This window comes from Cuculus canorus, chromosome 2 (genome assembly GCF_017976375.1).
Source record: "Cuculus canorus isolate bCucCan1 chromosome 2, bCucCan1.pri, whole genome shotgun sequence".
Classification (NCBI taxonomy): Eukaryota; Metazoa; Chordata; class Aves; order Cuculiformes; family Cuculidae; genus Cuculus; species Cuculus canorus.
Window position 1 is genome coordinate 19,659,297 of NC_071402.1, and position 26,095 is coordinate 19,685,391.

General features: G+C 35.8%; 1 protein-coding gene across 3 annotated transcripts in view; it reads left to right on the forward strand.

Moving 5' to 3' along the window:
- Positions 1-26,095, forward strand: part of NUDCD1 (NudC domain containing 1) — a 41,355-nt gene that overhangs the window by 7,349 nt on the left and 7,911 nt on the right. For all 3 annotated transcript variants that reach the window (XM_054059257.1, XM_054059259.1, XM_054059258.1), the window contains 6 exons: positions 1,670-1,824; positions 11,240-11,425; positions 13,816-13,999; positions 16,573-16,758; positions 19,300-19,507; positions 24,686-24,830. In XM_054059257.1, coding sequence (XP_053915232.1) covers positions 1,670-1,824; positions 11,240-11,425; positions 13,816-13,999; positions 16,573-16,758; positions 19,300-19,507; positions 24,686-24,830 — 1,064 coding nt within the window. The remainder of the gene's footprint in view (positions 1-1,669; positions 1,825-11,239; positions 11,426-13,815; positions 14,000-16,572; positions 16,759-19,299; positions 19,508-24,685; positions 24,831-26,095) is intronic.

Genomic DNA, 26,095 nt, shown 5'->3' on the forward strand with positions numbered 1-26,095 from the left:
GTGTGGAAAGCCCTCCTATGTGGTGAATATGAATAACGGTTTGAGCTGAGTGGAATTAATGCTCTTGGCGTGCAAATATCAACTTTGATTATGAGAATAATTGCTAATTACACTGTGATTTCAGAAGCATTTTGTGTAGTTTGACTGGATTTTGTTATTAATCAAACATTATAATCTTGCACAGTTTCCTGTAGGCACTTTTGTGTTAATAGCCAGCATCATGAATGGAGTCAGTTCTGAGCCATCTCGTGACTTATCTGGTTTGATGGTATTGTGATAGTGATGTAGTGGGACTGACCGCACTGCCAAATGAACTACTGTTTGCAGTAATCAGTGTTCTGACAGAGTACAATAAACTACTGCTTCTTCAGTACTTTTTAAGTAGATGCTAAAGAAGAGTGTAAGAAGTCTGAGAGGACTGCTGCATAGAGTTGTGAACGGTCCCTGTTATGGAGATGGATGGAACTGAAACACTGGAAATAGCTTTGCTCTGTTTTGGAGCAGAAAAGAGAAGAAAGTGGAAACTGAAAAAGCAAGAACTAAAATAACTGTTGCTATGAGAATGATTAACCTTGAGGCACTTTCCCCATACTCTGGGTTTGAAGGCTAATCATCATAGGCTGACAGAGTTTACTTGTGACTTCCTAAATGATTTTGCTTTATGTGTGATGTTTGCAATAAACCTCCTGGATAGAAGCTAAGAATGCTACTATGACTACTGGAGAGTGAACTGGAGTTCTAGTCTGAATGTATTTGCAGAAGAATGGACTAGAGCTCTGCTAACGTCTTTGCTAAAGCTTGAGGATTTTCTGAATTTTGAGATGTTGAGACTACAGCTTGTTGATCTTTTTATAGATATGGAATAGAAAGAGCTGCATCTAGTTTAATCAAAACTTGGCTAGTCTTAGAAAGATAACCCCAGTTGAGATAAGTGGTAGCTGAGGATATGTTTTCTGTGTAGAAAAATCTTGCCGAAGTGGATGACTCGAAGTGGCATGCTTCTTGCCTTGAGGAAGATACCATTTGAACAAACAGCCATTCTTTGCAACCTCTTTTAGTTAGAAAATGTTTAGTCTGAAATTTTGATGATGTCTTGGACGTTTCTCAAGATTTCAACCTTGGTGGGAGTGCTAGGAGCATCGGGTTTTTTTGTGATGTCCATATATTGATAGCATACTTCAGAATTTAAAACTGTAAAATCCATGTAGTTAGATGGGCTATCTCTTTTGGCTGTTCTCTTGGAATTACTGTAGAGCAGAATTTTTTTCCCATACTGTAATACCATGTATATCTTGGGAATGATTCATGCTCTTCTCAAGCTGACTTAAATGTAGGTTTTATTTATTTATTGTATGTCTGTTTCATCTTGTGAGAGTTATAGACAAATTTTGTCTCAACACCTGTTGGGCAGAGACAGTATAGGCCACTCTAAATGATGATAGTTATTACATGATCGTAGTGAATGACTGCTGTGGCCTTCAGTGGGGATGACCTGCTTTCAAGTTTATGGTGGAATTTTAAACTATTTATACAAGATGTATTTTTTTTTCAAGTAAATCGGACCTAAGGTTAAGGATTGAAGGATGATTTTCAATTGTTAGTTTGAACTTTGAATTACTAAATTATAAATAAATAATTCCTAAAATATTTTTTGGTTTTTTTTCCCCAGCTGTAGCAGAAGTGAAACTGCGTGATGATCAATATACCCTTGACCACATGCGTGCTTTTGGCATGTATAATTATCTTCACCTTGATTCCTGGTACCAGGATAATGTCTACTATGTCGATCAGTTTGGAAGGGTTATGAATCTGGCAGTGACTCTGGTAAGAACAAACATTTTTTTTTTTTTTACTGAATTTGAAAAGGTAGGGGGTAGATAAGAGAGGAAATATGGAAAATGTAAAAACTGGGGGAGCCTACTGCCAGAAAGACAGGTAAGTTAACAAAAATGGAGTTCAGCAGGAAGGATGAAAGGATTTTAACTAGGTTTCTGGCATCTTTTCATTAATAGTATTGTGTTAATATTGAAATAGTATTGCATCTGCTTCCATTTCGGTGAAGATGGGCATATGGTCACAAGCTAAAGAAAGGAGTAGACACTTCTTTTTTATTGCTATCTGTTTCTCCTCTACTTCACTTGATGTTTATTTATTTGCTAATTTGAAAATCCAGTCATCATAGATATCAGGAGAGAAAAAAGCTGTTTGCACTAGAATTAGAGATGAAAGCCTTTATACGCTGATAGGTTAAGCTGGACATCACTCTTTGGAGCCAAGAAGATCCTGATAGTGTTACACAAACTTGAAATAGAGTGTGAATGAGCTAGACCAAATCTGAAAAACATGTCAATTCTCTGCTTTGACGCTGATGTTCTTAAGTAGTCAAACTTCCTATTTCTTTTGAGACATTTTATTGCATGGTTGCGCTGGTTTCCACTACAAAGTCATTCATCATTCTGGAGGGGAAAGGACATGGCTTTATGGACACTGTTTCTGGTCTGTGCACTTGTAGTGCTTGGTCATTAAGGAGTTCCTTTTGCAGCTGTCACAGTGTTGTCTTAGCTTTGAATGTATAATTTAGAGTAAGATTATCTCTGAAGATTTTTACTTGTATCCTGTTGAGTAATAAATATGCTTATGGCATTTCACTGCAAAGCAGGATTGTTTTCATGACTTAACTCGGTTCTTTTGAGTCATCAAGTATAGCTTCTTAAATGTTCATGTATGTGGAAGGAAAAAACAGTTTGTAATTTTATGTAGCTGTTAGCTATTTTAAATAGTGATGCTTCATTCGTAATAGATGGTTTGGTTAATGTTTTATGTTGAAAAAGGTAATAACATGTAGATACTCCATTCTCATAGTAAGATTTGCCTTGGCAGGAAATTACTCAGGGCTGCTGTTTGATTTTTACATAAAACAGTGAAACATATTAATACTTTTCTTCTTTCTATAGCTGTTCCTGTTTCATTCATGTGTTTTCATGTGACAGCTTCTTCCATTTACTGTAATATCTGACTTTTGGAATCATGGTTGGCATAAGATTAATTAGACTGTGCGAGTGTTAAATAATAGGAATCTTTAAGTGAGTTGAGCAGAGAAGGAAGTGTTTAACCTTTTGTTAATCAAATTATTTGGAATGATTACTGTATACTGCTGAGATGTTTACTGTTTATGGAGTCCCTTCATACTGGTCTCTCTAGACTCCACAGAACAATGCTCTGCAGTCCACAGAGTACTGACCTAAACTTATTTCATTGCTATAACTGACTACATGTAGTTTCAGATTTGGAAAGGAAAAAAATTCCTTTTATGAAGGAATTTGACTTGTAACCCCGTGGGACGAAAGAGAATACAGGGCGATGAGTGATTATTTTTTTTTTTTAGAGAGTGTCACTTGTGCTGCACGAGGTTCTGGGAGTGGAAATTACTAGACCAAGGCTAAGGTGGGAGAAATCCTGAAATGGTAGTCTTAAATTTTCTGGGATGTGCAGATTTCCAGAGGATGGAAAGCTGAGAACTGGAGCTGTTCCTTTGCTTTTCATGGAACATATAGGCAGTTGGAGCCTTTGGCAGACTCTTGCTGAGACAATAATTTCCTGGGACTTCTTCCAAATCCTTTGAGATCTGGATTCCCAGTTGGAGCATCTAAAAGAAAGAAGCTTGTCAAGGCAAGCCTTCTGTGAACAGTGGCTTGTCACAATCTGATTTTTTGTGTTTTTTCCTTGTGGTTGGTTAACCTTGACTGACTGCCAGACGCCCACCCAGACACTCTTTCTCCTCCTCCTCAACAGAATGGGGAGAAAATAAGACAGAAAAGCTTGTGGATAAAAACAGGAAGATTGCTTACCAATTACCATCACAGGCAAAATAAACTTGACCTGGGGAATTTAAAGATAGAGTAGGATGATGGGAAACAGCTCCTCCCAGGAGCTTACTCCAGTGTGGGCTTTCAGCAGGTTGCAGTGTGGATATCTGCCCCAGTGGGTCCTCTGTGGGCTACAGGGGAACAACTTGCTTCACCGTGGTCTTCTGCAAGGGCTGCAGGTGAATCTCTGCTCTGCACCATTGTCTTGACTGACAGGCTCAATGGTGCCCAGTGGTGAATCCACTGGAGCCACTTGGAAGTGGCTGTGCGCATCATGGGGCAGCCCTCACCTCTCCCCACAGAGGCCACCCCTGCAACTCCCCACTGCCAGTACAGCACAGACACTGAACATGCTCCTTTGTTACAAGGGCACTAAAGCATGTAAGTTTCTTTCTTAGCTGATAAACTATATAAAGGATTTTACAGCAGGTAGAAATTTGCATTTTCATCTGGAGCACATTGAAATAATAGGTATTCTTCCCTAGAACTGATGGGTCCATTGGAATCCCTATTAATATCTTGTCACAAGTTTTAGTTCTACAGAACTGTGAAATGAAAAGCTGCCATCCTGTGTCCTAATACACAATGCGGTGCTGTTTGACAAAGGAAACGTGTTTGCCTATTGTATAAAAGGAAATGTCTATTCAGAAACATCAACAAGGTGTCTCATGACAGGTGTGCCTGGCCGTGTATTAGTCAAATGTATATTAGAAACAATATTGTTTTCAGCCAAGTATGGCTTAGAAGTTAGCAATGACCACAATTTAAATTAATGTCAGTTATCTTTAAAACAGAAGATGAAGCAAGTTAACGTGCCTATCCTAAATCCAAAGTGAATGAAAACATAGGGTTTTTAGCACTTAATTATTTCTAGTTCTGCTTCCCATTTCTATTGCAACTTTATTTCTAGTACGGTGATGTGTTAGTTATCCATAAATCACAAATTATCCCTGCAACTCAAGTATTGAAAAAGATGTCATCTGTGGGGGCAAAAAATGTAGGTAATATCTTGCCACCTGCTCAAAATCAAACATAATAGAAAAAATGAGATGTTCAATGTGTGCAGTTTTTCTAAGTTGATGGATATGTACTCAAGTGGGGATTTTTATAGCAGGTTGAGAAAGTTGTTAACCTAACTTAGGTGGGAATACTGTATAAAAGCTTTAACAGTGTTCTATTGCAGCTATCGATTCTTTTTTCATTCACTAAGCCAGCATTGATACTGTGCTTTAAAGACTTAACGGGCAGTGTAGTGACAGGGTTACTGAGTTGGGATTTTTGGGGTTGTGGATTTTTCTTGCATCTGACTTGACTTTTTTAATTGCTTGATGTTTGTAGCACTGGGATATAGCTGGAAAATAAGTCAGTGTTTTCTTCTCCAGCAGTTCAATATTTGGACTTGATTTCTTGGCCTTCAGCTGTTTTAGCAAAGACAACTTTTTTTTTTTTACATACAAATAATGGAATTGAGACATTGTAGCAACTGTAACTCTTCTCACACCTAATTGAAATCCTTAATGGTATTTATGTTTTCCTCTGAATTGCAATAAGGATTAGCTATGGAATGCTGTTTCCATAACTTTCAGTTAACTTAAATTCAGAACAACTGTTAGTGGCACCAGAAACAATGAGAATTCTCCTTGAAGCAAGCCAGATTGAGGAAGTGGGTAAAGTAAAGAACAGCAAAATCTTTTAGACTTCTGTATCAAGGTTCTAAATACTGTCTCTTTGTTACTCAGAATGCTGGGTGTGGACATTTTTCCTCAGTTAGAGAGACGTGTCCAATGCTTAGATATTTTAATTTAACAAAGTTTTGTACGCATTATGGCTACTTAATGGAAATTGTGTTATAACTTAAACCTTTTAATTTTTTCTTTCTTTTTTGATGTGTTTTTTCATTCTCTGTCTTTTCTTTGGAAGATTCATTCTTATTTTAAATCCCTTATGAAATATTACTTGTGTATACAGTATGTCATACTGTTTATGGCTTTAGAACAATATAATTTCTTAACTTAAAAAAATTTAAATCTTACAGATGTGCCAGAGAACATAAATAAAATTTCACTACTTAACTATGTAAGGTAAGACACGCTTACTTATACTGTGTCTTGACTCTGTGGAGTCTGGAGAATCAGTAACAGAGGGATTTTTTTAAGGTTGCATTTTACATTTTATCTCTTGTACCTGTGCACTGGCTCCTTATCCTGAGCAACTACTATGCACCCAGGCTTGGTTTGCCTGGTTTTGCCTGCGGAGGAACTATCTGCTCAGAATTTCTATATAAATCTCAAACCTGGGCTGCTTAAATGCTCAAAATCAGGGTTATTGTCATAGACAGGTGAGACAAACAAACTGCTGAAAGGAATGAGGTTGTTGTAATAGTGAAGATGAAATGTGGAATAGACAAGCAGAACGATGGAGGCCAAAAGGAAGCAGAGTACGCTGTCACTAAGCGTAGGTATGGTCAGAGTTAAAATTAAAGACCAGTGGAAGAGATGAGAGAGACTTGGAAGTGAAAAGTAGTTAAACAAAGGGAGAATCTTTGTGGACAAGTGAAGGGAGATGAACTGGTTCTGATGAGAAGCTGCGTGTGTTTTTTAGTTACTGTCATTGAAACCTAATTACAGTGAGTACATCTGACTTCTGTTAAAATGACTATAGCTGTTTTTCCCAATTCTTAGTAGTATAAAACATGACTTTAGTATCTCAGCATCCCATCATATTTCTGAATTAGGAAGCTGCTATTAACTGCTGTTAACCAGCAGGTGGACAGAGAAACAGTAAGTCAAAAAGCAAATCTGATGCAGAGGTTCTGAGGACAGTTTTTTTCAGCTTCAAGTAAGTCCATCCTTTTCATTGTCAGACTGGGATTAGAGTATGTTCTAATAAATGCCTGAAGTTAGTGAATGAAAAGTTATAAGACCATATCTTTTCTTGACTATTGAGAGGGAGGCTTTGTAATGTGTAATGAAGATTATTTTTCAGGAGATGTATTGAGTCCTGACATTCCTTCTCAGTGCTAATAAATCTGATATGAGCCCTAGGAGATTAAATGGTTGATAGTTGATAATTTTTTTTTTTTTTTATTACATCCAAAACTATTGAAGCTAATTGTTAAGGTTCACGTTGAAGGCTGAAAAGGTGTGGTCTACTGTAATGTAAGATAGTATGGCCCCATAAATCACTGTTAAGTGGGCCGATCCTTCTTTTTTCTGTGATAACTGGGATTTTGGTGTTTTTTTTTTTTTCCCCATAGGCATGGTAGTCATGTAGCTTGCTAATTACGGTGGAACATTTTTATTGTAGAGATACTGCCTTTCAGTGAAACCTTAAAATTAAGTTAAAGAAGAGGAAGTCAAAACTCTTTGCATCTAGCCTTTGTGGTATTTTAATTTGTTTTGTTGGGGTTTGGGAGTGGTTTAGGTTTTTGGTTTGTTTTGGTTTTTAGTTCTCTCATTCTGCCCTCCGAAAGGTGTAATAAATTAATGGAATAGTACAAAGAGCATAGTGATGCAACTGAATCTACAAAATGACCCTGAATGCTTCCAATAATTAAAAATCAAATTTAAATCTTCCATTGCAGATTTCATAATAGCCCTTGTGCCCTTTCATAGTACACAGTAATCTCTGGTACAAATACAAGTAGGCCCCAAAGGCAAGCAGTTTCTCGTCTGTTTCTCGTCTGGTCCTTTTTCTGTTGCTTTATTAGAGTGATACTTGCCCAAATCCAATTTATCTTGCTTAACTTCAAGCATGTTTTAAATGCACATCTGATTTTAATAGTGTCTGGAAAATATGAAAGATTCGAAATCCACTCAAATAGAGGATAATCTACAAATGAGGCCACAGTGTGCTTTGCATGCACAAATGTGCTCTTTATATATTGCAAACGTGCACAAGTGCAAGAACTCTTTTAAAAATGGTGCTTTGTATGTATATTTTTGACTGCTGTATTTCATAGACTAGAATGAGTGAGTTTCTTTTACTAGAAGTAGATATGTATATGATTTCCCTCACCAAGCTCTTCATTACTGAATGAAGATAAGGGGGACAGGAGATGTTTAGAAGATATTATAATAATTTGTGTCTGAAATTCCAGGGCGTGTAATGAGATACTATTTTAGTCAGTAGTAAGAGAAATGTACACTTTATGTGGCACAGCATAAACAAATGCTTATTCTGCCACCTCCCAAGGTTTTCAGTACAAAAATATGCTTCTGTTTGTATGTGCAGCCTTTTGCATACTTGTAAATATCTCCAAAACTGTTCCTGTGGTGTTTTTCTTTCAAATTCTGGTCTTTTAAAAATACATTTTAAAAATGTATTTCTACATAAATATCTTTTCATTTTAGTTACAATAATGCTGATTGTTATTAACAAGGGAAAAATTTAGTTATTGTTAAGTAGAGTTTTCTGATTTGTGGGGCTTCTTAAATAATTGTAGATTAACCTACAGGAAATAAGCCTGGTAAAATAAAACTGAGAATAGTTTAGTTGGCTCTATGACCATTAGTTATGTTCTCAATGTTGTCTATTTGTTCTTGAATTAAAAATATAGATTGGGTTTAAAAAAGGAAACATTGATCTGTAAAGGCCAGTCAGGCTCCTTTTTCTCTGGACATGATTGTTTATTTCTCCAAATGTATGTAGGAACACTAGACTCAAAATATCTATGAAACCTGTTGTATTATGGTTTGTTTTATTTATGATATATATAAGACTTTGAGAGATGAAGGTAAAGGATCATAACTTCATGATAAATACTTCTTTAAGATACAGAACAGAAACAGTAGTTGATTGTTATTACTGAAGACTTCTTTGGAGACCCTATCAGATCCTGAAATCTGTGAATCAGTATAAGGGTCAAGGTGGTGGATTTTTTTTTTTTAATGTATTCTTAGTGTCCATCATTTGTTTTAGAATCATGGAACAGCCCAGGTTAGAAGGGACCTCAAAAGATCATACTGTCCAGCCTTCCATGGGAAAAAAAGCCTAGCTTGCATCCTGTTCACTTGTGTCTTGAAAACCTCCAGCGATTGGGACTTTACCGTGTCTCTGGCAAGACTGTTCCAGTCATTGATTGTTCTCATTATAAAAAAAATTCTCTTACTTTGAGATGAAACCTCTCCTGGTGCAATTTTTACCCGTTGCCCTTTGTCTTCTCTCTGTGACTTCTTGTGAAGGAGTGCCTCTGTCCTCTTTGTAGCTGTCCCTGAAGTACTGGAACAATCATGAGATCCCCCCTGAATCTTCTCCAGGGAGACAAGACCTAACTCCTTCAGTCTTCCCCATGGGGCAGGTTCTCCAGCCTTTTGATCATCTCCATTGCCTTCCTTCAGACCCTTTCCAGCCTGCCCATGTCTCTTTTCTTCTGTTGTGGGGACTAGAACTGGACACAATATTCCGGGTGCAGCCTGACAAGCAATGAGTAGAGTGGGATCCAGTTTGCCATTTTTGCTGCAGCAGCGCACTGCTGACTTAAGTTCAGCTTGTCTGCCAGGACCCCCAGGCCCCTTTCAGCAAGGCGGCTACCTAGCACATGGATCCTGGTCGGTACTGGGCTCTTGTTATTCCTTCCCACATGCAGGACCTTGGACCTGCCTTTTTACATTTGACAGTGTTCTTCCAGGCTGTCTGGGTCTCTGTGCAAGATGGCTCTCCCTTGTGACACATCTACCTCATCACCTAGTTTAGCATCATGAGCAAATGTGGTGAGGGTGCTTTCAATCCCGCCATCCAGGTAATTTATGAAGTGTTGAATGGCATGGAGCCTGGTATCAATCCCTGGGAAACCCCACTTGTGACAGACTGCCAGCCTGGTTTATTTAGCAGCTACTTAGTTCAGTTGAAAAACTTCATGTGGTTGAGTTCTGTTTAAGTTATTTGGAAGATTATAAAGTAGAGATGCGACTGTGATGTTGCTGAATCTCCAGTATGCATATTATGTTTATCTGTTAGAACAGTTTGTGCTCTTAATGCTGCAGCCTGATTTGCTTAGTAATTAGCTGATCGGGCTGTATTGCTGCTAAAGAATTTCCGGACCATTTTTAAGCTGTGATGCCAAGTTCTTTTCAAATCATAAAGATATAATCTTTTTTTTTTTTTTTTTCTAACAAGCCTTGGATATTCAGAGATTATGTCAACTTACCAAAGGGAGGTAAATCGTAGACCTCAACTGGCAGAGGTTTTGCTGCCATTTGCAAGCCAAATAGTGAACGGGGAGTTACAAAGCCTTATTCAGCTGTTTGTAAGAGTGAAGGCACAAGATAGAGAATAATCCCTAAAAGAAATCTTGGAAGACATGCCGTTGCACTTAATGACGAAAGTTAAAAATCAAATTTACTGCACAAAATCAGTTTATTCTATTAGAATCAGCAAGAAATGAAGAACTAAAGCAGGAGTTCTGAGAACAGTTACTACAAATATAGATTACATTGTTAATCTGACATTCATTTTTCAATACTAATCAGGCTGATTATGTAAAGTTTATACAGCGAGAAATACGGGGGGGCGAGGAATTTGGTTTTTTGTAAAAATTTAGTGCTAGGTATTATGTTTAAAAAATCCTTATGTTTACTGTTCACTGGAGAATTGTGTCATCTGTGCACTTCGACTACAGTGTCTTTATTCGTGCTTGAGAATTATCTATGTTTGTAATTTGGCTTAAAAAACCCCAAAAAATAAGATTGCACTGTGCCACTAGTATGCTAACTAGAATTATCCTGATGCATGGTATAATCATAATGTGGTGGAAAAAGTATTTGCAAACACAATATGAATTAATACAGCTTTTCTTTGCTAGCTAGTCACAATTGTTACTTCTCCAACTTACTGAATAAAATAACTGCTCTAGGGAAGCTGAGAAATTATATATCATCTTGAACATGCCAATTGTGTAAGAGAATAAGCTAAAATGATTTCTAATTTCAAAGTGAGTCTTTATGAACTAGTTGAAGTATAATTCTGTGGCTTTCATTTCTTTTAAAATCTCTACATATTTACTGAGACTAGAATTAGTTGAGAGAAGTGATTAATTATATGGGAATGCCAGGGGAAAAAAAAGTGGAAAGCCTTTTTTAATGCAAAATGTAATTAGTGCAGTAAAATGGAACAAAAAAAAATTAAGCACAGAAATATGAATTATAGAACATTCATGTTTTCACTAAATAGAAACCAACTGAATGATGAAATTCCACCACCATTTCCACATATGTGGGAAGAATGCTTGCTACCCATTTTTTTCCAAATATGCTGAATTGCAGAAAGAAACAGGTGAATTGCTGCCAAGATTTGTTATTCTTCATTTGTCTGTAATACTTACTGAAATTGATAAATACTTCATAAAGTCTTAGTGTGTGACTGTTTGCTTCTAGGACTCTGCTCTACAAAAACCAAGAGAAGTTTTCAGGCTACCTACAGACTTGACGGCTTATGATAATCGCCTTTGTGCCTCAATACACTTCTCATCTTCCTCATGGGTTACTCTTTCTGATGGTACAGGAAGACTGTATTTAATTAAATCAGGCAAGCGTGGAAACAGTGCATCTGAAAAGTGGGAGGTAAGTCTTGCAGTAAAGTTTAAGAATTGTGCATCTATAAAATAATTCTTCTTGCATTTCTTGTGAAAATTGCACGTATGTAATGTGAAGAATTAAGCTATAAATCATAACTCTGTGTCACTGATACAGGATTGTGTTCAAATATAAAAAACATTGACTTCTGTACTAATGACTAAATTAATGGTTTCTTTATGTGCAAAATATCAAAAATTCAAGTGTTTGAAACGGAACAGCTTTTTCACTGGAGAAGTCTGTCTAAGTAAAAGCGAGTGTTTCTGTGTAGGTGACTAAGTGCTTGTTTAGCTGAACTTTTTCTTAAAACTGTTTCCCATTTCCCTTCTCTATTTATATGTGTATGTATAGGGCACTTTTTCTCTCCCATCTTTTATTGTTAGCTATTTCTACTGGTCTACGGAGTAATGCATATTTTTTTTAAAGTCTAAAATTATTGTCAACAAAGCTAAAGAGCTACTTTAATTTTTAAGTTAGGAGATTTCTGGTTTATGTGGTGTTTGTCTGTGCACGTGTAATTGTGCTTGAAATATTAACCATTTAGTTTTCCCTGTCTTAATGTATCCACAGAGACTGGAATAAAACTTAAACAAAACTGCTGATTATAAAGCTTTGATAAGTAACCCTGCGATTTACCTGCAGAGCAGGTATAATGGAAGCAATATTGTTGTGTCCAATATTTCCGTCTCTGTGATAGGGAAAATCTTTATACTATGCACTTAAGCATCATTAATTTTCCAGAGCTAATATTTTTACTTGAAATTGTTGTTTGTAGCTGAAGTATGGTTTTATGTTTCTCATGATTAAATTGTTTACATAATTAATTCTTTTAAAGAGTCTTGATATGGAGCATTTTTTGTATCCACATTGAAGTGATCTTACTGCACTAGTGATGGTATCAATTATTCTGCTTGGACACAACAAATATAAATGTTACATTTCTACCTGAGCTACTGACTCTTATAGTCTGTGGTTAGTTCTTCGTTATTGATGAAAGACTAATCTGGTATAGAACTCCCACATTTTACATCTCTTATCTCTATTACTGGGCAGTTGCCTAAGCAAATAAGGAGTTTTTATTATTGGCAGGAGCTGAAGTGTATGTACTGACGTGGAAGATTGTGTGGTTGATCAGCAACTTTCCCTGCATATTTTGAAAGTTCAGTAACTAGGAAATTGTTTATCCTGTTCTTCAAATAGTTGGCATCATTTAAATTCACTTTTTGAGTGTTTGGAGCACCCAGTGGTTTACAGTCATGTTAGTGTTCCAACCCCGTAACTCCTCAAGTCTTATCAGGTTTCAGTAGCAACAGTTGGATTGAGACTGTACTTAGTCAACCACTGCAAACTGAATTCCTTGTCATTTATTCATTTGTTTTCATATGCTAATGTTCTAGCAAATAAGGAATATTTTATTTCTTCTCTGCTCTTCGGATTCATTTTCTTTTTATCTTCATGGGGGTTTTGCTGAATGGGTACTTTTTCGGTAAATGCTGAAATATATAGTTTCTGTAGTAAAGCTTCCAGCTATAGGTGCTAACTGCGAAATGTCTCAAGCTACAAGATATGCAGTCCTTCTGTATGAAATTATTTCATGTCTACAGTGGTGTTTATTAGCCTTTCAGTATGACAGCAATATTTACATATTCTGTCTACCAAGTCTCATCCAAATATGGATGGACTTTTCCAAACGGCATACATTGAAAACCTTGTAACTCTTACTCCTCCTAAACATGAATATTATACTCCTTCATTTAGTGGTACATTTTTGTTTCTTCCTCCACTTCTTAAAACTTTATAGAGAAGAAAAATCAAATGTATTTTTGTAGACATTAGCCAAATAATGAGACCTTTCCCTGCCCTCAGTACTGATTGATGATTAAACACTGGCAGCAATACACTGGACTTTAGCTTCTTGTTTGCACATGTCAAGGTCTACAAAAATTTTCAGGATTTTGGGGTGTCTAGAAGTAGTAATGAGAGCCTTGGTGAAATGCCTACATTTCCTTTTGAGTGTGAGACCGTTTTCTCCAGTTGGTGTGCTGTGTTTATGGATCCTGTTCTGTACATCTGTTGTTGTACCTCTACTTATTGTAGTAGTAAACAGCCATAATGCAGGCAGTTTTATGGCTCTTCATGCTTTTTGTAATGGGCCCCTATAATGATTTTATAATATAAACAATAATAATTAAAAGCATTTCAGAGCAACGGCTTAATAGCCGAGGAGGGGGGAATGAGGAATATATGACATTTGTGGATTCATATTGGTAGAGGGGTTTGTGGGAAGCAAACTTTAGCTGATTTGACATTTGCCTTTCACTGCTTTCTGAGAAAATGCCAGAATTCCAGGTTTAACTGACTCCAGTTTTGTCTTCTAGATTGTGTTCAATGAAGAACTAGGAAGTCCATTTATTATAGCACACAGTGTTTCATTTTTAAGATGTGGTACACATACAGTAGCCGTGTTGCTGCTTAGGGTAGAAAAAGATGAATTGGATACAAAAGGAAGTGGATTTCATATTACCTTGGAATGGATTACAATTGCAGAGATAAGCAAAGAGGGTAAGTGTTTATATGTATATTACTGGTGAGTAATGTTTGTTTGTTTCTTAAATTGTGGAATCATAGAATAGTTAGTGTTGTAAGGGACCTTAAAGATCTTCTAGTTTCAACTCCCCTGCCATGGGCAGGGACATCCCACTAAATCAGGCTGCCCAAGGCCCCCTCCAACCGGGCCTTGAATCATGCTTTTATTCTTTTGTCTTAGAAGTTTATTGTTCCTCAGGTTCTTATGTTTCCTGTCCCCAGAACTTTAGCTTGGATTTTACATAGGAAATTTTTTCTTACGTTTTGAGATCAAGTTATCAGTTGTAGACTTAAATTCTGACAAACATTTGGAAGAGATGAAGAAGTAAAGTTTTATACACGTGTGGTGCATGTTGTCTGCTGTTGAAACCTGGGTGATGCGCAAATACTTCTAAGAGAGCCAGAAGGCCATGTGAGATTGCCATATGCTTTTGTGGCCAACTCAACAAGAGAAAGAAAACTCTGAACATTACTGGTTATATCTTGTAAGAAAAATTAAATCAGTAATATTGCCAGCCTAGAACTTATGCTATATTATGTAATACTCTATATTTTCATAAACCATTTCTTTTTTTACAGTGTTTTTTATAACTTCAGACAAATGTTCATGGAATAAAACTTTTTCCACAAGAACGGATTTAAAAATCTTTCAAAAAATTTTGCCAGTTCTCTGGGATTTTCAAGGATCAGGCAAAATTTTGTAGGTATAGTTGGCAGAGATGTAAATATCAAGATTCAAAGCAACCTTTAATTATGAAGAGAGAAATGGTTTGATTTCTTCTAAATAAACATCTCACAAATCAGTGATGTATGAACCAGTCTTGAACATAAAAGCTGTTTTGAAGAATTACAATACTTTACATCTCCTTTCATCAGTAGGCAATTGCTGTGCTTAACTTTTCTTGAAACCCTGCCTGTGGGTACAGTTTATTAAATAAGATTGTAGTAAAAATAAGTAGTTAATCAACAAGCTATCAGTCAAATTACCAAAATCTTGTAAAAAAAACAAAGGCCTAGAACAGAGTTATGTCTCTTGACACCAACAACTGTGAGAGTCTCTCCTATGTCTGGTTGGCTAGACAAAGTGATGACACCTACCATTATTGTATTATCAGACAATGAAGACTGGAAGCATGAAAATACACCTGAATGCAAGCAGTAATAGCAGTGACTATCAAAAAGTTCATAAAGACTTAATTAAAAATTTTAGTAGTGTTGATGATTGATTGAAAATGCCCTACAAGAGGTTTGGTTGCACAACAACCAGTTGCCAGTTGTGAGGTTGTAGAGCCTTCTAACCAGTGAGCAAATGCTGAGAGAGACTTGCAAACAAATGTGATATGTATCAGTGCACAGTTAACTTTGGTCAGCTAAGTAACAGCTTGTTCAATGGGTGGCTAACTACACACTACAACAAAGATATGCTCTTTTTGTTCATGTATCTAAGCAACATTTCTAAGATGTATCCTGTTGCCTGGAGTCTTCTGATTGTATAGATATATATATACTCTGTTTTAGTTATAGAATAGTTGAATCTCTTCAATTAATACCCCTCCCCTAGCCCAAGCTAAACTTCTTCGAAAAAGGGGAGGCTTTAACACCAGTAAGTATCAGAATTACATTATAGTCTGGTTATTATTCTTTATTCCACTTCTTGCTAAGGTCCTCTCGGTTGGTTAACTTGTTTGCCAAATTATACCTGGCTTCCATTATTATCTGTATTCTCCTGTGACTGATGTTTCTCTGAGTTTAACATTGAAGTCAAACAGGAAGGCATTTTGCGGTGCTGGTCTTGTCTCATGTCTCTGTTAATGAGTAGCCTCTGTTAATGAGTAGCCGGTTTCTTTCAAGTAAAGTTGCAGGTACAAGTACAGGGATTTATTTTAATGAAGACACAAAGCAAAAATGTTAAACTAAACCGTTCCTGGGGATAATTTTGTCACATGCAAAAATTTTATCAAGTTGTTAGGGTTTTTTTCTAAAAATGCATTTGTACAAGCTGTTATTTTTCAGAAGTTGATCAATTACCGAGGACTGTGTGGGCAGTTAGATTCTAATAGAAAAAGAACAAACATTGTGCTAGAACCTGTCACTTTACTGGTGTTTTGAGTCATCAGTATGCGTGTGTCTGGGAATACATGGTCTTTCACGCCAAGAACTGACATCTGGGACCTCCCTTTTAAGGGGCAGTGTTTTATGAAAGTTGAGGAAGATAGTAATTTTCCTTTATGAATAAAGGGCTGCTTTTAGCTGTTTCATTCCTTACCAAGTTTTTACAGCAGCTCAAAAAGTATTTGGAAACTTGTTTGTACAGAGGCTATGAGTGATTTTGTGAATTGTTGGGCTAGCTGCGATCAACAAAGACATAAAGAAAAGGGGGACTATCAGATTAATTTTAGGGTCTACATATTTAACAGAAGGTAAATTTCTTTCTGAAGTGCAGTACTGTGATTTAACTGGTAGGATTGCTTACCATTTTTATGTGTAATGAGACTCATTGTCTTCTAGAAAAATACTACAGCTAATTTTTTTTTTTTTAAATTTTATAGGTGAACATAGATATGAAATCTTTAAAAGGAGAGTTTTACAAGGAAAATCAGTCCCCCATTATGCAGCAATAGAGCCAAGTGGGGATGGTCTAATGATTGTTTCCTATAAACCATTCAAATTTATGCAAGATGAAGACGACAAATCAGAAGAAAATGATGACACAAAAGCAGAAAATGAAAAGAAAGGTAAGACATTTGGCAGATTCTGTTGCTCTCTCTTTTGGCTTAGAAAATAGCTTGTCAGTTTAGCATCTGTTTGGAAACTATCAGTAAATGTTTGTCTTAATATCTGTCTACCGATTTTTCTATTTTTTTTTTAGGGACAGATTGGCTTTTTTTGTTTGTTTTTGCCATGGGAAGTTGTATTCTGCATAAACCTACATGAGAAGCATTTTTTTGACTGGGAGACACTTGAATAATTTTGTTGTCGTAAGGAAAAGAATATTTTGCAAACAGAACTATACTAAGTATTTGCTAGCAGTTGAATTGCTGTGGTAGCACCCAAATTTAGGCATCTGGCTGAATTACCAGAATTAAGAAGCCAGTCTTCCTGGTGAGGGAGAAGGCAGCGTGGCACACAGTGACCACGCCAAATAGTTGTTCATCAGAAAGCTCTCCGATCTATAATTTGGTTCTGGCTTTCTAAATTAAAAAACAAACACACAAACCAAGCTTCATCTTTTTAAAGAATGAGAATCTTGTAAAAGATTGTGGGAAAACAGTTCAGAAAAAGTAACAAACTCAACAAAACATATCTATACTTCTTTTCTTCAGAACAGAATTAAGTAAAAACCTATTAATGAAATTTATTTTATCTTATATATCATGGAACCCTATAATATGTATGTTTATGTAGTTATATTGTATTATTTCACATTCTATTTTTGCTCCTGAATGAGACATTGGTTACATATTTAGCAGTCTTTGACAATGGTGCGAAAATCTTCTTGGGAAACAATACAAAAAGATCGGTTTTCTGAAATATATTAATCTTATAAACTGACATGTTATATGGAATTGTATTAAGAATAGCCTATATGAATAATTCTTGTAAAGAAGTTCTTCAGTGCACTGAGCACCATATTGCAATGTCTGTGCAGTTGTCACTGAATTTGCTAGTTCAGTGTTTTAATGATTTTTAAGACTTTTTTTGTGTTTTGTTTTGCATGTGATTAAAGAAACACAGGAAAGAGCACAGTATCACCCTTAGCATAGCCCATTTCATGTGTGTATGTGCATATACGGTCTTGCCAAAGCCCAAAAATCTGTAAGATGGATTACTGTTTGCAGGAATACCTTTTAGAAAACTTCTCATGGTGTGAAAATCTAATGGTAGAGAAAGCATCGACATCTCAACTTCTAGTTTAGAGAGAATTCTAATACCTCCTTAAAAGATTATTTGTCTTTTGCTAAACGTAATGTAGGCTTTACGATTAGTTGTATGATTATAGAAAATCGCAGGCATATAGATGTAACATAAAAATCAAGATGTGCCAGCAACAGAACTTTTTAGGAGTTTCCGAAAATAGCTAAAGAAATATTAAGGTAGTTATATTGCACATCAGTATTTGGCTTTTAATTTATTCTTTCATAGTCTTCTCTGCACATTTTTGAGGGCTTGAGAGAAGGCTCTCTTGAAGAGAGAGATTGGAAGTCTAAGGTAATTCTTTGCTCTCATTCAGTTTTCTTCTAAAATAAGACTTTCAATATCAGATAGAATCTGTGTCAAAGTTTAGAATTTGGAAGGTTGTCATATACTAGTGGTTTCTGGGAAGTATATTTGTAGCACCTGTGACTGATCTGTTGTAAACAGGAAAATAGTGATAATAATGTACAGTTCAAGAGTCCTTCCAGAGTCACAGTTGCTGACAGGAAGCTTAGATCAGCTAAATCCTGTGTTGTGCTGTGACAACTTGAGAGCTTGTAAAGGGTCTATCCATAAACCCCATATCTTCACTTTTTGTCTAAATAGGAAGGTAACATGTACAAGATTGCTCTTTAGAAAATGAATGTATCTGTATTTTTGTTTTCTGTGACCAACTGTGCACTACCCAGTCATGCTGTCATACCCTTGCTTTTGTATAAAAATTTCTTTTAAAAGGCCATTTCTTGCAGCAATTTAATAGTCAAGATAGATGTCAGCCAGATTCTAGACCCAGGAGCAGCAGTCAACCATTACCTCTGGGCAGGCAGTTTTATTTCACCTCCATCAGCTGAGGCAGATGAAGACTACTAGGTTATTTAAAATAATTTCTGTTGAATAGTCATTGTAGCTTCTGGCAAAATAGGTAAGAAAAAAATGTTCATATCTCTGAATGGAATATACATCTGAGCATGCAGTAGCTTGTCAGTACTGCTGTACCTGATGTCTCTACAACCAAATTGTTAAGCGTTACTGTTCTGGTGCACATTTTGTTTACCTTTTTTTTAATGCTACAGTAAACTTAGAGTAATAGTTTATGCCCTTTGTATAACTCTATCAGCATATTTTCATATAGACATGAATATAAATTGCTTTCCAGATAGGGGATACAAATGACCTTGATTGCTAAAAAAATGTTTTTCCATTTTATAGTCACAATATATATTATGTAAATGGTTCGGAGTAAAATTTAATTTCCACTCTTCCACAAACTTCTATTGCATATCTCCCAGGATTACATGCTGTGGAATCCAGGACAGCATTTGTAATCGAATTTGTGTTCTTCTGCATGTTTCCAATTGTAGACGTTCTCTATTACTGGCAGCAGACTGAAGATGATTTGACAATAACAGTTCACATTCCTCAAGACATCACTAAGGATGACATAAAAGTACGCTTTTCCCCTGATTACATATGTGTTACACTGAAAGATCAGCCTCCTTTGATGGAAGGAAAACTTTATTCATCTGTGGACCATGAAAGCTGCACATGGATAATTAGAGAGAATAAAAGGTGTTGTATTATGATTTTTAGTTTTCCTGTTGATAGGAATTGATTTCTCTAAACCTATACTGTAACTGTGACTTCTGGCCTATCTGGGAATGGACTTATTTAATGCTACACTCTGCATCAGATTCCTTTAAGGAATCTGTCTTCTGAGAACCATTCATTGGGTTTTGCAACACTATCTCACAACAGTTTTTCTTTAGCTATTTGTGAAGGTAATCCCCATCTCTTACAGCTACTTGCTTATAAGCTATATGATCAGCTATTTTCTACAATGTAGAACTGCCTTTCCAAACCATAAGTTCTTCTGTTTCAGAAAAAAAGTACTATGTGTAACTCCTGTACTCACAACTATACCTGTAGGAGACCAGGAAATCAGTTTCTACTGTAGGGTTGTGAAGCAGAGCTCTATGCAAATGAGGATCCACTGATGCTCATACTGTTACACTCATCACACTATTTTCATATCCTTTGCCTGTGTAGCCAGAGTTAATGTCCTACTTTAATGTTGTCAGTTGCCTTTCTGAAACAATGTCTGGTAGTATGAGCTACTGGAGGTTAACCCACGTGTGTCTGTATGCCTGTCAGTTTTTTAATATTGTATTTGAAAATAATCTTTGCCATTCACTTCTAGTTGTTCGAAGTGGGAAACATAATAGGTAAACTGTTAAATGATTTTCATGGCAACAATGTATTTTATAGCTATGAAACTTTGGTGATAAATTCAGTAAGTAAATTCAGTAGTATTTTGAAGTTCTAAAGAAAAAAAAAATTTCCAAACAGACAGAAACCCCTTCCCCCAGGTATCATAATGTTAAAAATAGATTTGGAAGCAAAGTAAAACTTAATCGGTTCAACACTTTTTTTTTTCCCCACTAAATTTTAGGATTCATTAGCCTGACTTTTACCCTGCTGTTTTATGTTAATAATTTCTCTTCTGCTTTCCAGAAGCAGAAGATTTATTTTGTAATAATGTAACACAAGTTCTTCAGGTTTGACTTATAAATTCCTTATTCTGTTTTCCTAATCCGTTTTACACTATGTGTGTGATATGAAGTTAATCTGTTAACTTCTGTAGACCTCAGATAGAAATGTTCATTGTTTTATTTGAGAAGTAAATTTTAGTTGTCTCTCTTTCTGAAAAAAAAAACCCCAAACCAACAAAGAATGGAAAGAGGGGAGGAGTATTCAGAGCTCCTCAGATATCAAACTGTCTTTTAGTTTTGTTTCGGTTTGGAACTTCATCGTTCTAGAATTTTGTTTCACTGGTAAAGACTTGCAACTTAATTTGGCTTTCTACTCAGTCTCTATATTGTTAGTCAAGCCTCCGGAGGGCCCTTCAGATCCCTAAACTGATCTCAGTGACAAGATGTGTTCAACCATTGTAGGGATTTGTTATAAATTGTCTACAGTATTTGCGGTTATAAAAATAAAAATAAATAAATCAATAAATATAAAAATAAAAATCAATTAAAATGTTTCATACCTGGAAGGTAACGTAAATATTTGGATTAATTTCCAGATATATTTCTGCACATGTAAAAGGGAGCATGAAATCCTTATGTGTTTGGAAATGTACCCTTCTGAGTTTTCTACTTAAGACTTGAAGCTAGAAACTTGTGTCACAAGCCATTTCCTTAGTTGCAGTTGACAGGTGCAGTGAACACTTATCTGCACAGTTTTATCCTGCCTTCTAGGACATGAACTGAGAGAGCTGTTGAATGCTTAGATACCGCAAAGCATGCTCCTCTTGATCCTTCCACGTACGAGAATGACCGAAAGTCTTTCCTCATCTTTTGAAGTTGTACTTCCACTTGTGCTACCTGGTCAGAACAGCCATAAGTGAGGCACCATCTAAAAAGTTCAAAGTAAAACTTAAGTTGTGATGAATGAAATTAAGTATGTGCTTTATGAAAAACAAGTAGTTGATCCACACTTTATTGATCTTGTTCTTCTTTGTACTGTAGGTCTATCTTACCTGTAAAAGTACCTTGGAATTTTGATAGCTTTTTTCATCAGTTGCACTGGTGGGTTTCTGTTTCCCTGTCTGAGGAAGTTGGGGTTGAAAGTCTGGAACAGACTAAACTTTTTCTGCTCTAAGAGCTTTGTGATCATCCTTCTGAACTTTGAAAAGTTCATATGCTCTACAGTCTGTAACTCAGCACATCATTAGTTTAATCTAGGGGTGGTTTTCTTTATTTGGAAGTCTCCTATTAGTCTCCTAAATGCTCAAGTAAGGATTTGTGCAGAAGTCCACAGTTATCAGATTTTGAGATTATATATACATATATAGAAAGATCTTTTTGCAAGATAGAATTTTCCAGATTCTTCAAGTGTTCTCTTTGTAATTTCTGTGAATCTATGCACCCAACTATTTCATTAATACAGTGAAAGTATTCAAACGAGTGCTAGTCATCTATACACTTGGTAGATATTGTAGCCTTAGTTAATTTCACAGCTATTATAATTAATGCATAATCACAAAAAAAAGCTCAGAGTAGTAGAATTGTCCATACTTAAATAAAAATGAACTTAAATCAGTTGTTTTTCAGTGTCTGCTACAGTATTATATTTTTTTTCCTTTAACTTGTTCAGAGGCTCTATTTGCAGTAGCTGGCTATGGCATGAAAAGTTAATGGGATGAAAAGTTAATCTTTTTTTAGCTGGCTACCTATGGTGCTACTTCTAATATATAGAAGATATTGTATGTAGAAGGTAGCGCTGGTTGGTTACCTTCAACAAAAACAAGACTATGAGCTGCAGCTGTTATGTATTGCTCTGTCACGAGTCCAGTACTCTCTAACCAGATTAACATTTTCCATGCATGAGGATGTAGTGATCGAATTTACTCATTAGAAAATAGTTGAAGTTACACATGATTTCTGATTTAGCAGAGTGATACAAAATACATTGAAAACTTGATACAACTGTAAGTTACACTTAGCAAAATATAGCAATTGCAGGACATGGTTTAGTCACAAAACTGATGTAATTACCATTACCAGTCCCTATAATATGCTTCCCATCACAAAGCTGGGCATCCTCACCTGCCAGGGAGGAATATGTGGGCTGATGCCAGCTCCACCCCATTGCTCTCTGTTCCAAAGGCTTTTATTAGTTGTCTGAGCCGCATATGTACTCCTGATGTTGGTCTGGTTAACTCAGGGAGATGATGACACTCTTTTAATGAACTCAAGGAAAAACACACCACCATTTGATCCACTCAGCTGTTGATAGGTTTTTGTCTAGAACAGAGGCTGCTCTTTATGTTGAGGCAAGGCTGGCTTCTTTGCATTATTCCCTGAGCGTCATGGGCACATTACCCATGCACATGTCCACCTGCAATCCTCCATTGTACAGATTTGTTCACTGAGTCACATTCTGCTTCTGGGGGTTGGGTCTGTCACAAGCCCTGTGGCATGTAACAGACTGGAAGAACCTTGTGTTGACCATTCAGTGAATGCTGAACTATAGGATAAATCCTGAACCAAACAAATTATATATCTGTAATATAAATGGTGGGGAAAGATGGTACAGGCTGGTGGAGGAAGTGGAATGCAAGGAAATGAGTCAATAAGTAAAACTATGTTTCAAGTTTTATTGTTCATATGCAATTCATGATGGAATTTGTCTTGGATCTTCCAAAAGTAGAAGAAAAGCAACAAGGTCTGTCAGTATGTAACAGATATTTGAACATTTACTGCTTTTGCTCGCTGTTTCTTGAAACAAGCAGGTTTGGTTAAATGGCTGCTTAAAGGGTAATTCTCTTAAATGGTGTCATCATGTGTAAAAAATGTGAGAAGGAGTTATTTCAGTGGAAATAAAAGTATTTCCTTTAAATAAGATAAAAACAATTTTTTGTTACTGGGAAAGTTTTTGCAAATCCTCTGTGATAAAATATAAAATATAAATTTGCCTATGTTACTAAGCATATTTTTCTTTTATCTGATCAAAACCAAATCCAAACATGGCATCACACAAGCTAATATGAAAAAAATTAGCTCAATCCCAGCCAAAGGCAGTACATGAGAGCAACAAAATACTTAGATCTGTTTACTAGGGTTAAGGATCAGGAATTTCTTTGGTGAAGAAAAACTCTGTCATGAAGTTTCTAATATATTAGTGAGAACAGTATCCCTCCTAGACATGGAACAAGGGTGGTGGGAATTAATTGTGTCTGCTTCTGTACACTAAAATGTGAGTTTTCAGGTTTTGATTATTAGATATCATAGTGAAAAGTAACTCAACAGGGTAACTATTTTTATTACTCGTTCAAGTGAGTAATACTGCATGAGTCTCAGGGAAATACTAATTTTAATGGGAAATACTAATTACGTATTTCAATGTAATAAGTTGCACTCGATTCTTAATGTTGGTACTGCAGTACCACATTAAATCTGTTGATTAAAAGTATAAGGCTTGCTCTGAGTGTTTTCTGTGTAAGTATGTTATTTCTAATACCAATGTAATTTCTTCAGAAACTAATTCGGAATTCTCTGAATAGTTATTGCTATGATGCAGTAGTTAGTAATTTAGAAGGTTTTCCTGTTCATCAGTCATTGTAGACTCCATATCTAAAAAAATGAATATGATAAAACTAACTCTGGATTTATTGTTATATCCATATGTTGGTCTAAGACAGTAATTAAATGGAATTGCTCTGTTGGTGCATCAGGCTGTCTCTTATTTTCTCATTATTTAGTTGGCTATTCCTAATGGTTATGCCACGTTGTCTTAAGTTCGGGTTTTGGGTTTTTTTCTTTACAGGTTACAGAATCATATTAAGTCCTATTAGGTTTCAAGTAAACCTCTGTAGTAAAATTCTGTCACTCTTCAAATAGATTTCTTTGCAGGTGATCTCCTATGGTATTTAAAAGATTTTAATAAGACTGCTTCAGGGGAAACTGCATTTAAAGTGAAAATTCTGAGGGCACTTACATGAATGTATGCTCTTTGCTCTTATGCACGTGTCCTTGGTCTGTTTTTCTTTAGAATATTTTCCATTAGAATAGTTTATTTTATAAATTAAGTGCTAATGTTTTCTATTATGTGAGTTTCTTTACTTATTCAGTTTCTAGAGGAAAAGTGCTTAAATCTACATTTAGAGCTAAATGTAGGTGACTAATCTGAGAAATGAGTGCAGTGTTTTCATGTACTACTTTTTGTCTTCTATTGGCATTTTAGCTTGGAAATTACTCTCATTAAGAAAAATGAAGGACCCCAGTGGCCAGAGCTAATAATTGGTGACACCAGAGGGGAATTCATTGTGGACTCTTCCCGGTTCTCTGAAATAAGTGAAAGCCTGATGCATCTTACCTCTGAAGTAATGGTAAGGAGTTGAAAAGTAAAATATTTATAATTCTTGTACACTTGCATGTTGTCTTTTCTTGGTATCCTAATTTGCACTTAATTGACTCATTAGCTCATCAGTTCATTTACTATTTCAAATCCTAACTCTATGTTCATTTTTAACTGGAACTGTTGACAAACTAATGACACTAGAGTTGTGAATATACTTTGAACAGTAATATCATCCTCAGGGGGGACTGAATTTAGCTTACATGATAGTGTCTGTGCACCAAAACAGAAGTCTGATTTAACATTGACATAAATTTTGTTCCCACTGGTTGCCACATGGTAGTTTGTTTTGAAGCAGTTGATTTAAGTGATTTTGAAGAATGTCTATTTCTTGTTTATCGGTAGATTGGCAGCCCATAAACTTTCTGTCATTTTTATACTGGGAGTCTGTGGAAAATCAAATAAAATGTAATTTTTAACTGCTGTTTGCTTGATACTTTCCCTTTTGTTTTAATTAGAAAGTGCATCTCATCTAAAACCTGTGAAGTGTGACTCCCTATGGATCTCGATATATTAGTTTCGGATTATTATGTTTTTATTAAGGCTGAGAAGTGTTATTAAAATAAATTCTATGGAGTGCTTAAATTGATTTCCCTCCTCTCCCCCACACTATCTACGGGCAGAATATTGTAGTCCATCATTTGAGCAGAGTTTTACTCAAATTTCTTTTCTTTTGTAACTCATATTGACCTTAAATTGATGATTTTTTTTTTCTTTCATCACAACTTTTCAGCTTATGTGAAATAATGATAGTGTGAAAACGAAAATCTTTTCTTAGGTAACTTGAATTACATAAATGCTAAGTATTTGGGGTTTTTTGTTTGTTTTTTTTTGTAGAGGTGAACCCCAAAGTCTAGTCTCTAAAGAGATAGTTACCCTGTTCTAAGTCTTGTGTGTTAGTCTGCAGTGTATGATACTTAATAGTTCTGTTTTCTGTCATTTATGTACATTTCTTTGCTATCTCTTCGTGTTTGATTTCTTTGAACTTAAGATATCTTAACATTTACAAAAATTGCATTGATCTCCTTCACTTTGTGGACTGAACAAAAATAAACATTCTTAATCAAATGAAATGGATGAAGAAACATGCATGAGAACTCCTCCCTGTCAGATGAATTGAGTCTTAGTGCCCTGTCTAATCTTTCCTTACACATTCTGTTTGACTGCAACTTTCAGATTATATTGGCCGTCAAGATGGTGTCTTTGCTGTGCAAGAAGCAACATTAATTTGTACTT